We start from the raw sequence: 15,774 nt of genomic DNA, 5'->3' as shown, positions 1-15,774 counted from the left end.
GTGACCAGCAAGTTATTATTATCTTCCATCCTTTCTCCCAATATCTTGCAGTTTAGAAAAGCCTACCAGCAAGTCCCTGCCTCAATTAATACTCTTTTTGTGCTCTGCTCTGCTCAGGCAATGTTTCTCTGGCTGGTTTTTGACAATTCCCTTTTCCTCCTATAGTCCCCATGACACAGCCCATACTATTCAAACCCCCTGGAGATACCTTTCAGAGGGCAGAGTGGAAAATAAGTTGTAAGAGCAGCCTTCCATTCACGTAGCCATTGGTGCTATGGCAGTGAAAACACCAAAATAAAAATTGGAAATAATTAGAAAAAGGATCCTCTGTGCAATATGGTCCAAAACCTCTCCTGCCTTTACCTAAACTACTCTGCTATCACAGGAATATCATGTCCAAGCTGATAGGGAAGGGAAAATATTGTTTAGGGAATCTGCAACATTTACTCTGGAAAACAACCTCATGGAAGAGAAAGACTGGAAAAGGAACATGCATCACACAGACATACCAGAACGGTAGCAGTTTCTGTTCTTCAGAGACCTACTTCTGAACTGCTGAGAATGGTCTCTGAAAAGACAGCATAATTTCCCCCCATTGCAAGACTGGGCTGGGAGGTTCGTCTACTTCTAGCTCAGAACTCCAATGTGGAGGAAGAAGCCTTGTAAACCAATTTACAGAGATTGGTGGGCCTCATCTGGCCCATGGCTCAGCACCTTGCACTACGCCAACCTATTTTCATGACTGTCAATAAAAACCAGCAAGGATAATCCATTTGAATGATTTTATTATTATTATTATTTTATTTTTTTGAGGCTGGCATCTCACTAACAGCCACAAGGATAAGCCACAGCTGAAAAAGAATGAAAAAGAGAAGGCACGTAAACAGCCAGAGGCAAGCATGCCAATGAGGCAGCAGATAGAGGCAGAGGTCTCAAAGGACAAAAAGAAGGGAACAGTGGCCAAGAAAAGAAACAGTGGAGAAAAATCAGCTGTAAAAAGATGTGCCCTGCTATGACCATATTGCTACAAAAATTCCCATCATTTGGTGGAGATCCTATTAGCTGAAAACAGAACTATACATTTGTGTCATTATGTCATTACATAGATCTATGGTGCACGTGCATTTGAATACTCCCTGCAGCTGGAAGATCACTGAGTAGCTAATTACCAAAATAAGCCAAGCATCTTGCATAAAGAGAAAGGTGGAAGAAATTAGAATATTTTAGTTCAGAAAATGGAAGCCAAGAAAGAACATAATAAAGCTTGTAAAATCAGGATGTGCAAGGAATGAAGAAAAGTATTTCCTCTCTCTGAGCTCTTAGGTTCTTGGGTAGTACAGTGAAATTAACAACTGGTCCAGGACCAATAAAATGAGATATTTATTCATCATATAAATGCACTGGCCAGGAAATTTAAAAAATGAATGACCTGGCAATAGGTTTAACCATAAAAGCCAAAAATGGATCTTTCAACATGGAATACCATGTTACCCTTGCACAAGCATGTTGGAATTTCTCCTATGCAGCCCCCATTTGGAAAGAAATTATTATTTGACTTTAACCATCTTATCCCATGAGCTCTCTAAATACTCTTCAACTTAAAAAAATAAAAAAAACCTGGATCCTCCATACTCAGAGACAACATCTATCTGATTACCAAATTCTAGGGACAAAGAGGCCCTCTCTTCTATCACTACCTGTGTGTTTTCCAGGATCATCTTACTGGCTGCTGTTGGTGACAGAGCGCTGGACTACAATGAATTCAAGTCTGATGTAGCAAAACAATTATGATGGAGAACAACTGTCAGATCAGGTGGCATCTTAGTAGCCCTTATGCTACATGCAACCATTATTCTTCTGTAAACAAAATACGAAAAGTAGAAAACAGCTCATGTTTATAACACATACATGCTAGACTGTCAACATGGTATCAAATGAATAGTATCAGTGTATTCCTGAACATATGTCAATTTATACAAGAGAAATTCTTAGCACAGAAAGCTTTCTAAAAGCTGTTTTGCTCTTAAATGACAGTGAGAGATATTACTTCTATGAAGAAATTAAACAGTGTGAGTGCCTGCAGAATTTTAAGGGAGCAACTTATATTTGGGTATTGTCTCCCCCCCACCCCGAATTTTAAAGGTGCGGCTTATATTCGGGTGTGGCTTATATTCAGGCCAATACAGTATATAAATAAAACACAGGTCTTACATGTGCCACCTGACTAAAAGAAGCCACATCTGACTATACAACCAAAAATGATTGTTAACACCACTAGCCAAGATGGGTTTACATACAATCCCTTTCTAATGTTATTCATCTAGGAACCATTCAAAGCAATTAACAGGATTAGCACTGAACCTCCAGGGGTATCCCCCAGAAGTGAATAAAAGCAAATCACATGCTGAAAAGGCTCTGCTCCAAAAACAGAACTTGACTGTTATTAACTGTAGAACAAAAAAGAACTTAACTAAAACTGACAGACTTTTCCTTGATGCACAGTTATTTTCGAAGTCATTTTCTAAATTTCTATCACAGGGTAAAGTACAAAGAATTATTGTTAGCTGGCCATTGTTAATAATATAAACATTATGAAACTGAAGAAAATTATGCATGCAGCTAAATAATTAGGAGTCTTTTAAAAATAAAAGACTTTAGCTTCAATATAGCCAGAAACTGGTCAACAGACTTCTTTCTGAATTACTTCAACAAAATCTCATTACCATCAAGGGCCTTGGTGTGAATGCTTTTTAGAGCACTGCTTGTCGGGCTATGTTTGACTATACTGTAGAGAAACTAGCCTGCACCAGACTGGCTAGAAAATGCATTCAGTGTGCTACACTTTTAAAATTAAAGAAGGGTCCTCCTGGTATCATGCTACATATTGCCAAAGCTAAGGATGAAAGTACAGCACTACAATTTTCCTCTTAACATTTTCTCATAAAGAAATGAATATGTCACATTGCACTTAGTATTGAGACTGAGGTCTGAAATTTTAGCTACCTTTTAAGCAGAGCTAGGCATCAGGTATTCTTATGCAGCCCTAATCTCTGCTTATCGACTTTACATTTATGTATTACCTAGCATTCCTTGATCAGTTTTAAATTGAAGCAGTATATGGATTTTGTACATTCTTTTCTTTCTTCTGTGCTTTTAATTGGTTTTAGTGTTGTTTTTAATAGGGTTACTTATTTAATTGTTAGTATTTATACTGATACTCTGTTTCTAGTTGCGTTTGTTGAAATTCAAGCTCTGAGCCGCCTTGAATCCTGTCCCAAAAGAAAGGCAGGATATAACTTAAATCAATAAAAATAATAATGAGGGATTGATGTTTTCTTAAACAAAAAAAAACCCCAAAAAACAAAACACCACCTCATTGACTTCCCAAACTACATGATTATTTGAGACTAACAGCACAAGACTATGCATGTCTATTCAGAAGTAAATACCTCAGATACATATGTACAGGATCCCACCCTGAGACTGCAATCAGAGTAAGTCTGAGTGAACCTTACTTCTAAGTAAACATGTACAAATTGGGTTGCAACTCAATTCTCCCGACCCCATATTTAACGGCCACAGTGCTTTACAACATGTAAGATTCTCATACCAAGGGCTTCCTTAAACCACCCCAGCTCACCCACCCATGGCATAGCAAACTATGTCAGCTGTACAGCCTGTTTCCTGTTCTTGGCACAAATGTCTTCTAGGTATCTGAACTTTTCAATCATACTGTCTATGCTTCCGGTTGTACACTACAGTGCCAAACCAGGAATGCCAGCAGCTGTTTATGAGGATATAAATGCAACGTGTGCCAATGATGTTCACTATGCTAGTATAAATGTTACGCATATTTCTCCATTAAAATGTAACAAAAAAGCACAGAATATATTCCATTACCAACAGGGGCTGCATATTACACCATTTTAAATGGCTTCTAAATTTTATGATATTGGCTTGGCTCAAATATGCCTTTCTGCTACCAGAAATTGGTTGTATCTGACCTACTGGGAGAGCACTGCATTAGAAAAGTGATTCCCTGTCCAAAAAAGTTATTCTACTTGTGCAAGCTCCAGCCCAAGATTTGGCACATGCTCTTTCAAAGACTTTATGACCCATAAAAAGTAGTTCATGCACTACTTATTCAACATGTTTCTCAAACTGCAATGCAAACCATGATATACCTTAGTACTGTGCGGCAAGTAACCTTCCGCTAGTACTTGCACAAGAGTATAATGAATAGCATGTAAACATTTTCTTCTTTAGATAAATCCTAATAAAGTGATTTGGCATTCAGAACAACCCAAGCAATTTTTGCCTTACCTATAACTAGAGATTTTCTGTGTGGAGCTCCATGTGGGGCTGCCCTTCGGCCTGGTCCAAAAGATCCAGCTAGTGTATAATACAGTGGGCCTACTGCTTGTGGGTGGAGGGCTGACTGTATGTGACATCTCTGCTAAAGCATCTGCACTGGCTGCCCGAATGCTACTGGGCAGGTTCAAGGTTCATACAAAGCCCTGAACAACTAGGGTCCTGGATACCTTAAAGGCCACCTGAGTCCTTATACCCCAGTGAGAATCTCCAGAGGAACACTGTTATTTGTTCCCGACGAGAAAACCTTTTCTCTGGCCTTTCCCTTTGAACACTTAGATCCTCTCACCTCTGTCCAGAACTATCCTGTCAAAATCATGCAGCTCTTCCTTCCTTCATGCTATATCATTTCCTCCATAAATACCTCCATTGTCCATGACCTTTAGTCATTCAACTACTATCATCCTCAGCCTGTCCAAAAGTCTTATACTCTTACAACAGGGGTATCCAACATGGTGCCCTCCAAATGCTGTTTGACTGCAGCTTCCAATAGCCTTAACCAGCATTGCCAATGGGCGGGAATGGTTGAGCTGTAATCTTAACCAATATTAGAAACTGAAATATGAAAGCTAGGAGCTAAATGGCACCTTAAACCTAGGTTATAGGCGCAACAACAGAATGTCTAGGCACACTTTTTACTAACAAGAATACAAAGCTGTAGGTGAATGAACTGCTGCTAAAATCTAGTCTGGTCCTCATCTGAAGACTGCAAAAAAGAAAGCCATGCTTCCCCTGCCCACCTCCCTAATACAGTGGTACCTCAGGATAAGAACTTAATTTGTTCTGGAGGTCTGTTCTTAACTTGAAAATGTTCTTAACCTGAGATACCACTTTAGCTAATGGAGCTTCCTGCTGCCGCGGCGGCACAATTTCTGTTCTCATCCTGAAGCAAAGTTCTTAACCCAAGGTACTATTTCTGGGCTAGCGGAGTCTGTAACCTGAAGCGTCTGTAACCTGAAGAGTCTGTAACCTGAGGTACCACTGTATTCTTAAGAGAATCTCTTCTCCAGTCTTCAGAGAATGGTTGGAAGCGGGGAAGCAGAAAAAGGTCCTTCTTTCCTTCCGCTCTGCAGACAAGCCCTACACACCCTTTCCTTCAGATAAATGTATCTTTTTTGGCACCACAACTGACACATGTTGACCTATACAACCAATGGCAGAGACACCCACCTTGAGTGTCCAGTTCGCAAACCTAAGACTTGTCATATTTTTCCATGTATAAGATGACCGCTAGTCTATTGTAAGTCTAGTGGGGAGGAATTTCTCCTCCCACACCCTCAGCGCCAGCAGTGCCAGTTTTAATCTGAAATCTTAAGAGCAGTACTGTACCCAGAGCTCAGAAACTGCTCACTTTTATGAAATTCCCTGTTGCTAAATGTGCCTGGTAGTTTCGAATGCTGATCTTAACATGTGGAAGAGCCCATGTTGGCCACCTCATCTAAGAATGATCCCACTTGCTCTCCCTTGCTGCTCCATTTAAGCCCAGAACACCCAAGTAGTGGCACCATTTTCCTTCAAGTTCCTCATCAATGATCACCTATTCCATGAAGCATGTGGCTTAACCCTTTTGTTTGTCTCCCATCCCTCGGTAAGTACCCAAATTTAAAGTTCTTCAGGATTTATCTTGATTATATTACTTAGTAAAGAATCTCACGCATTATACATAATAATAATCTGCCAACATATTACCTCATACAAAAGGAAATTGGATAACTAAATTTATTTTTGTTGTTAGTTTGCATGTTACATAGAACAGTAACTCATATATTTAAAAGTCATACTTTCAAATAATAATACTACTACTTGTCCAGCTTTAAATCACCTTGTAAGCAAGGAAAAGATAAGAAGACTAAACAATAAAATGTTTTCTCCTACGTGAAGTTATTTAATTGCACTGCTCACAGACTCTTTAAAATTAAAATGATTTTTTTCAAAGGAATCTACAACATTCCTTTAAAGTCAACTTACCTTGTCTTCATTTTCAGCACACTAAAAATCACATTAATAATTTAGAGGAGTATACCAACTGAGATAAGCAACTACAGGAAATGCAACATACTGATACTCTAGGATATGATGAGCTAAGCAAATAATATTATGTAAGCCCCAGTTAATACACACCCAGCCAAGATCAAACCCATTATACACCTAATGTTTGCAACAAATATGTCAGGCCTTACTTCAACAACCAGCTTATCATTTTAGCAGACCAACAAAAATGAAAGTTCCAAAGCAAACACAGCACAAAAAGTCAGCAGATGGATACTGCAATAAGTTGACTGACAGAAAAAGAACCCTATGCATTTTAAGTCAAAATAATATAAATATGGTATGGTGCTTCTAGATACACAGAATTCCCCTCATGAAAGGCTACCTTTGGTCTGAGAGAGGTTGGGCTCTTGTCTGTGTCCTATGGAGATTTTTATGTTGCATTCATTCATATTATCAAGGCTTTTGTGCAACAATATAATGGTATGATGTGCTGAGCCGCATTAGACAAATTATTCTGGAATGAAGTACCACCTAAGGTAGTAGAGCATCATGAATCCTTTTATTAGCCTAGATTGACTAACATCTCACAATATGATCTAGTTGTTCATTAAAGGTAAAGGTAAAGGGACCCCTGACCATTAGGTCCAGTCGTGACCGACTCTGGTGCTCATCTCACTATACTGGCTGAGGGAGCTTCCGGGTCATGTGGCCAGCATGACTAAGCCACTTCTGGTGAACCAGAGCAGTGCACGGAAACGCCGTTTACCTTCCCGCCGGAGCGGTACCTATTTATCTACTTGCACTTTGAGGAGCTTTCGAACTGCTAGGTTGGCAGGAGCAGGGACCAAGCAATGGGAGCTCACCCCGTCATGGGGATTCGAACTGCCGACCTTCTGATCGGCAAGTCCTAGGCTCGGTGGTTTAACCCACAGCGTTGTTCTTTACAGCTGCTTAATTATCAATGCATGACATAGATGACCCAATATAGTTCATCCAAAAGAATTTCATCCAGTAGAAATCCTAATGACATTGCATTTATTAAACTGCAGTCTGGTGGACAAATATGAGCAACCATTCTACAAAAATGAAGAGCATTAATTCCCACCTACCATTCCTTAACTATTCTAGACATTTACTACTTTCTGGTTAGAAGTTACACACAATACTGGAGTGATATCATGCTCAACTGACTCAAATCTACTAAAGACATTTCTGACAAACTCCTCTGCTCCCCAGCTTTAAGTAGCCCAAACAATCTGCTTTAATTGGCTTTGTATTCAACCACTGCTGCACAGGTGGCCACAGAGCTATAACAGGCAGAATTTTTATTCCCAGTTTTATACTTCTGTAACCATACTTCATACTACAACCTCCCTAGAACTCCCTAGCAGTGTTATTAACTGTATCGTCTATACTGTTGTGCTCTATATTGATTTGCAAAGATAAAATGTCTTTATTTATATTTTATCTTTGCAAATCTTCCTGCTATACAGGAAGCCATAAATTTGTTACAAAATTGTTTTAGTGCTATGATCATTCCATGTGCAGAAGGGTCCTTCCATGGGCAATATGATTCGGTCTGATATAATCCAGTGCATTTTATGTGAAATACTGGTAAGATTTAAACAATAATTTCTGGAAATATTAGACAATCATCTTAGATTACTAAAACAGTAATTACAGAAATTAGATTCAACAATGAAATGCCATGCATCTTTACTGAGAAGTCTCAGCAATTTCTCAGGGACTTCTTTCCTATTAAGAGTGCATAGTATTACAGCCTAAATATCAGTAGCTTTGTTTATGCAAGAAGGCAACCTGCAAAATTAAAGGTGAAATCAATACCCACCTGCCCAACCGCAACTTTAAGAACTGAGTAGAATTTATGTCCAAGTAAACATGCATTAAGATTGCAGAACTAAAAAGTGTTCTGTACTTAGAATGAATGAAACCAAGTTTGTTTTGGCCAGTGATGTGGGACAGAACATTTTCCAGTGCTTTATTTTTCCACTTCATAACTTAATTAACAACAATGCATGGGTATAAATGGAAAATATATTAGGTGAACTTGGCAGTTTCAATGTTTTTAGCATTGCTTACTAAATACAAGTAAATAAAGATGCTAAATTAGATCATTCTCTAGCACATAAAAAAACCTTCTCATGAAAATTTCTATATGCAAACTAATTTGCATTGGATTTTTTTATAAAAGGCTCTCATCACTGTTTACAGTCCTATAATTTTATTTCTACCCTAATATATTTTGCAGTATATTTCCACCTTAGAATAAGGTAGGATGCCATTCATCACAGCACTCCCCACAATTTGATATTGCAAATAATTAAAATGTATCAACACAGAAGTTTTTGCACCCAGGAAGCCAATTTACTATCTCACTTAATGGACTTCTGAAACAGCAATGCAAATGTCTAATCAATATGAGGGCTGTTTCATATTACATGTATGCAGATCTATTTTCATACTCCACATTAGACATGCAGAAGCCAAATACCAATTTGCCCCTAACAGGGATCTTAAAAATTAAATGAAAGATGTGTGTATATCAAACTGTGATGCAAAAAACAGCTATTACATTAACCAGATCATGAAAATTCTCAATTATTTTCCTTCAGTGTCTTAAGTTTGAGAAAAACATAAACTAAGTTAAAATAGACATACCAATATATGACAGATACATATTTAAAATGTTCCAACCCTGCCTACATGAAAGACATACCAATGACCAATTTTGGCAACTGATCTTAAAGGCAGAGGGATGGGTTTAATGGTGAGCTATTTTTACTCTTAAGTGCAAGCGTCTCAATTTGCAGTAAGTGTATATCCTTTGCAATACCAGCAGCTATGCAAAGGTGAACTATACTTCTGTTATCAGATCAGTTTTAACAATTATCCATCAAGTCTCCAACATTCTGCAGTTTTTAGTTAAGCCTAAAGTATTCTACAGCCTCTGTGCTCTATTTGCAGAGATTTCCAAAAATGCTTAAACCTTTTGATGCACCAATACAATATTACAAAATATGTCATCATGACTTCACCATGGTGAAATTCCATCAGTAACTAAACTACCTGTACTTGAAATGTAATAACTAAGCATGAAATGTTGTTCTTTAATATGGGCAGTGTTAACAATGGCTAGTGTAAACTTGTAACCAACAGAGAATAGTTATGTGTGGCACCTTAAATCCACTGGGTGAAATACAATTATTTAAACTGCTTGTGCAATGGAACTTCTGGTTTCTCTTTTCCAATGTGAGAAACTCACGATATATAAGCTAATCGCCAAATGGCACCTTAAACCAAGGTTGTGGTCACCACAACAGAATGTCTAGACACGATTTTTTAACAATGAAATTTATTTTTATTATTATGATTTTTTATTTCATTTCTATACTGCTTTATATTTTAAAGATATAATGTGTTTACAACACATTAAAACATCAAATAAAACAATCCAGAGTAAAACAAATGCAAGCTTTAAGGAAAATATTTCAGATTCTTCCGTAAGTGACATTTTGCTTTCCCGTTTAATTATTTACCTACTTAATTTATATAGCTGCCCCACAGCTGAAGTAATCTAGGAAGGCAGTGTGGTGTAGTGGTTAGAGTATTAGACTAGGACCTGGAAGGCCAGGGTTCAAATCTCCACTCAGTCATGAAGCTCACTGGGTGACCTTGGGCCTGTCACCGCCTCTTAACCTACCTCACAGGGTTGCTGAGGTAGGGAGGGAGGAGGGAGGGAGTGAACCATGTACTCCTTGGAGAAAAAGGTGTGATATAAATGCAGTAAACAAGCTCTTCTGCTTACCTGCTTAAGAAAGCTGGAGAAGCCAGCCAGATGGAGATCTGCATGTGGTCACAACTGGACTCATGCCAGTAGCAAAACACAACTAATTTCTAACACTGCTCTTCTCTAACCTCCATCTGCCCCCCAAATTTGTTTCAAGGGGTCCCCTGGAAGGGGAAGCCCCATTACACGAGTGGACACCCATTCAAGCTACAAGCTCTCACCCTTAAGGATATAGCACATAGTTACAATAAGGTGTCTTCTATTGGGTCAAGCTATTGACCACCTAGCCAAGTATTTCAGCTGGCAATTCCTTTCCAAGGCAGACTTCTCTTTCAGCCCTACTATATGATAAAATTTAAATCGGATATCTGAGGGATTTAACATTGCTATTCATGATTGAGGCCCATCTATTTCAACTTTAATTTAACCACATGCAGTTATGCATTGTTATTAAGAATGTTTCATCATTACTGGATTTAAGAGACTTTTTATTAAGAAACACTTTTTTTTTTTACAAAGGAAACATTTTAAAATAAATTTTATGGCAATGCAATAAGCTATTAACTCGAAATCAATGTGTCCTGATCAGAGAAAGACAGCCTGGCATTGACTGCTCAACTGTAACTTTTAAGAACGTGAAATAGTAATTTTGAACTTATATTTGAAATACTTTTGTCTTGTTTACCACTTAAGCACACTTGCATTATCAGCAACATACAAAGGCAATGAAAGTGACCCATTTGTTTGTACTACTCAAACGGTGAACTGCAGCAAAATCTTTTATTCTGAATTATGATGTAAAGAGTTTTAGCCTGTTTCAGCATAATATTACAATTTTTAAAAAGTGTTTATATTATAAGCTTTTCTGGGGTTTAAATATGGATCCAATGTAACTACTACCCTTCTTCTAAATATGACATTGTCAGCAATGTCAAAACATCGTTGGAACTGTGTCATAAACTTTCAATTATTTTGTATTATCACAATTCTTGGTGTAACTTTAAACAATTTTTTACAAGCTGCAGTATGTCTAAAAGTCAGGTTATCATAACTACTGAAATTATGTGGATTCCTGTAGCACTTACATCCTGATCTGAAACATTTGCACTGAATTGTCTGCCTGCAATATCAGTTAAGGTCACACTTGTGATATTGCACTGGCACAGCACTCCATATATTCTGTCCTAAGCCTTTATTTGCTAGGCAAACCTGTTTTAAGATTGTGGCAGAAATCCAGTTTATCAGAGCTCTGGATGAGATGTGTCCAGATCCTTCTGTATTCTGAAACAAACTGAAATCCCATTACTTAATTGTTTCAATACATTTGGCAATGACAACCATTTTACTTATAAGGTAAAGGTAAAGGATCCCTGGATGGTTAAATCCAGTCAAACGCGACTATGGGTTTCACTTTCAGGCCAAGGGAGCTGGCGTTTGTAAATATTTGTATATTTACTTATACAAATGTCTATATATGCCAATGAGACTCAAGGGCAAGACTCAATAGGCCTACACTTGGTTTACATGGACTGTACATTACCACATTGTGGTTGCTACTCTAAGCAAACCTGCTTAGAAGTTTTATCAGAGTAAACATGCTTACAAGTATATTCATTTCAGATTTAAATTTAACTGAGGCAACAGTACTAAACACACTAACTTATCTGAAGAAGTGTGCATGCACACGAAAGCTCATACCAAGAACTGACTTAGTTGGCCTTTAAGGTGCTACTGGAAGGAATTTTTTTTGTTTACACTAACTTGAATTCAGGACAACTTACTTTTGAATAAACAGACAGGCTAGTCCAGAAATCCAAGGGTAAGGTGCCTCTATGTATTCTATCTAGCTAAGGGCTGTACACCTTCAGCTTTGCCATCCAAGTTGTTGTTGTTTTTTAAGCTGAAAATGCCATTGACTGGGCTTTATACAAACAAAGCAAATGTTCTTCTTTTAAGTTACTTTTGAGTTGTGTTCAGGTACTATAATGAAACCACTATCTGGTTTTATGCTACAGATTATTCTAAAAATGCAAACATTATATCAGGAATGTTAAAAAACTGATTTAAAAAGTAGCATGCCTCCCAACAGGTAGATGCTTCAAAAATTCATCTGAAGTAAACCTTAACTGATTCAACTAGATGACTTCCCTAGGTAATGCAAGAACCAAAGCTGAAGGCCTGCTGCAGACCCATGTATACTTACCTGGGAGTAAATCTAATAAAGCTTACTGGGAATTACTTCTGAGTAAACACACATCAGCTCAGGCTGTATGTCACACAAACTTTCAATGGCCAGAGTCTATAAGAATTCCACAGATGTTTCCACAACATTCTATCTTACCCTTCATCCCACCTCCACCACAAAAAAGCTCATAATGAGTAACTTTTATCAATTAAGTCTAAATTTTTGCATTTTCATATCTTCCTCCTGAACACATTACCTGTAAATTTCACAAAAAATAGTGAGATTCCCAAGCAATGAGTTTAGCTTGAGGTTTTAAACTAAAACTGATTTACGACTGTCAAGTTGCAACATAGCTTGGAGATTCTGAAATGTTATTTAAAAGATAAAAAATAAAATAAAGAAATTAAATTATAAAATGATACCTGAATTCACAACTTCCTTCTTTGAGCAACAAGATTTTATCACCCCAAGTGTCCAAAAAACACCAATATGTCATTTTAACTGCCTGCTCCCCTAAACTCCCATTAATCAACTTTTGAATATTACAAATTTGCTCAAATGAATGTATTTTTCAGTTAGAGTTACAATCTAGCTCAAGGTAGGTTATAGTATTACTATAGTCCTCCCTATACCTAACTCAGTAACTTAAGTAATATTAATTCCTCTTATAAGCGGACAACTGAGACCTAGATTGTGATGTTTCCAAAGCCATCCATTCAACCTAGTGCTAATCAGAGACAGAGTACAATTTTACGACTAACAGAGTATGTTTACTGTGTTTTGGCCATTACCCTCCAAGAATCTTGGCTCTTTTCCGAATGGCATTGCAATTTCATCACCATCTATATCACTGCTATAATGGGGGATAACTAAAAAAAAAATTAACATTCTGTATATATTGCATTAGAAACATTCTGCAAATAAGAACACACCGAATACCAAGGCAACAAATACTCAAAGCACAGAAACTTATCCTGTACTTTGTACAGGATTCTTATATTCGATGCACGGTCTCAGGAAACACACCTGCGGGGCTGGGGGAGGGGAAGCTTTTATTTCTGCCAACAACAACAACAACAAAAACGTGTCGTTCACTAAACCCAAGGTGTCCAATATCAAGAGTGTCGTTGCTATGGAAAACGCCCATTACCGAGCTCCTTACATGACACGTCAGAGGGCGTTGGTGCAAGATACCACCACTCGACTACAGGTATATCAGAATGGAAGGATCGAGGTGGCAACGAAATCGGGAGAAGGGAATGCGCCGCCTGGAAATGTTGGAAACGTGCAGAGTTTCCCCCTCCCCCATCTTATACAAGGGCTGCCCAGCCGCATCTTGAGCCTCTCCTGGAAACACGGGTGGCGCGAAAGCCGTCCCCGCACTCCTCTGACAGCGGCGAGCGGGTGGCCGGCCAAGAGGAGATTTGGCCCAAGCAGGGCCTGGCCCGGGCTGCGCTGCGGAAGAGGAGCCCGGGGAGGGGCGGAGGAGCTGGCAGCGCCTAAGGCCGGCTCCGCAGACTCGCCAGGCCGGCTTCCCTCTCTCGCCCTCCGCCGGCGGAGGGAGCCGTAGCTGGGGCCGGCCAGGCCGGCTGCTCAGGATAACGCGGGGAGGTCGGGGAAGCGGGGGAGGGAAGAGAGGCTCCGGCCTCAGCACCGCACACCGACGGCGAACCGGGGCGGGAGAAGACAGGAGGAGAGAGCAAGATGGCGACGGCGACGCCTCGTCCCGTCCCTCCCGATTCAAACCTCCCACCCGAATCTCCGCGGAAGGAGGCCGGCTGGGCCAGGCCTTCTTGCCGCCCGCTCCGCTCCCCGCCCCACATCTCTCAGCCCCACCGCTAAACACGGCGCCGGGCGGGGGAGGAAAGAGTTGCCTTTGCCCGTCCACCCTTTTGGGTATTGCCGCCGCCGCCGCCGCCGCCCTCCCCCACCCACTGGGAAGGATTCCTGCTCCTCCGCCCGCTCTCGCTCTCTCGTACCTTTGAATTTGAGGTCGGTGGGTGGATCGAGGACCAGGATCTGTTCGTGCTTGGAGAGAGCCCCGGCGGCCGCCATCGCTGCTCCCTCGCTCGCTCAGTCCGGGAGGCGGAGGAGAGGGTGGGTGGGTAGGTAAAGGGAGGACACTCCGGTCGGGGAGGGAGGGAGGGAGGGAGGAAGGAGAGAAGGGAAGGGACGCCGACCGAGGAGTAGCAGTCGTAGCAGCAGCAGCAGCGCCCGCCGCCGCCTCCTCCTCCTTTCTCCCTCTAGAGGCGCGCGCGGACAGAGAGGCGCGCGCGCCGCCTTCCTCCTCTCTCTCTCACACACGCAAACTCTCTCTCTCCGCCGCCGCCTCAGCTTTCTTCTTGCCCGCTTTCCTTTCCCACTTCTTCTCCCGTTAAGGACTTGGCTCGCTCTGTGAGGAACCCCCCGCGCGGCTGCCCAGCGCACTGCGTTCGACGCCGACTACGGCACGGGCGCGAGGGCAGCGGCCGCCTCAAGCTCTGGCACCCGCACGTCAGCCTATGGGGAGAAAGGCAGGCAGGCAGGCCCGTGTGTGCGCGCGCGCACGCACGGCCACGCGCGAAGACACATAACACCAACGCCGCTTCGAGTCTCCGCCTGCTCGTCCCTCCTCCCCATCCCCCGCCCCCTGGTCGGTTGACAGGTCTGGTCGCTAGACGTGGGCCTCCTCCTCCTCCTCTCAAGTGGGCCGGGAAAGGGGGGGAAGCTGTCACGCGCGCCCTGAAGGCGCCACGGGTTTGGGTTTTTGGCAGTCAGAAAGGAATTCTCCCCTCCGGAGGAGGTGGGTGGGGGGGATGCTGTGTGGTACTCGGGACAAACTGGAAGGAGAAAATGACACCAAAGGGTTAAAGCATCGGGAGTCTCCCAACAGCGGAAAAGGAGGCGGGCTGGGAACTGTTGGTTCCCAGCATGCATCGCTTTCTAGTTCGCTGGACGTTGCATGCTGGGAGTTGTAGTCGCCAAACAAAGGAGAAACGGAGTTGACTTGGGTTAGAAAGGTAGCCCGTCTGGGTCTCTGTTCCCTCTGTACATTCAGTGCTGGGGACACTTACCGTAATTGCCCCCGTGTGGCAGGAGTGGCCGGGTTAAATGCTTAATGTTAAATTCGAAACATAACATGTTTTGCGCTGAGGATCAAAAAGGAAGGAAAACTGGATTTATTTTTCACTTGAGTTCTTTCAATAACGCTTGCTTTGTTATTTTTACCACCATAAATATGCTGGGCTGGTTATAAATATGCAAAGATCGCACAATCTGTTTAGCAGAATAAGCCTACTCGCTCTCTTTGCCCAGTTTCCCTTGGCAAAGTGTGTTTTTTGCACCTTGACCCTCTAATTGAGGTTGGCACAGGGGTGTGGGTGTAGAAATACTGATAACAGAATTATCTGAAAATATATAAAATTCCAAGCAATTGCAC

At 41.1% G+C, this 15,774-nt stretch overlaps 1 protein-coding gene across 3 annotated transcripts in view; it reads right to left on the bottom strand.

The window, feature by feature from the left end:
- Positions 1 to 15,248, bottom strand: part of VAPA (VAMP associated protein A) — a 29,140-nt gene extending 13,892 nt beyond the window's left edge. The window contains exon 1 of one of the 3 annotated variants that reach the window (XM_083746808.1): positions 14,336 to 15,248. In XM_083746808.1, coding sequence (XP_083602934.1) covers positions 14,336 to 14,411 — 76 coding nt within the window. In that variant the 5' untranslated portion in view covers positions 14,412 to 15,248. Of the gene's footprint in view, positions 1 to 1,697; positions 1,829 to 14,335 lie in introns of those variants that run through there. The other 2 variants (XM_083746810.1, XM_083746809.1) reach the window with 2 other exon arrangements.
- Positions 15,249 to 15,774: the final 526 nt, after the last annotated feature.

The sequence above is a fragment of the Podarcis gaigeae genome (genome assembly GCF_964106915.1).
Source record: "Podarcis gaigeae genome assembly, chromosome: 7".
NCBI classification, from domain to species: Eukaryota; Metazoa; Chordata; class Lepidosauria; order Squamata; family Lacertidae; genus Podarcis; species Podarcis gaigeae.
Note: the sequence above shows the minus strand (reverse complement) of the source record. Positions and strands in the feature narration are given on the sequence as shown.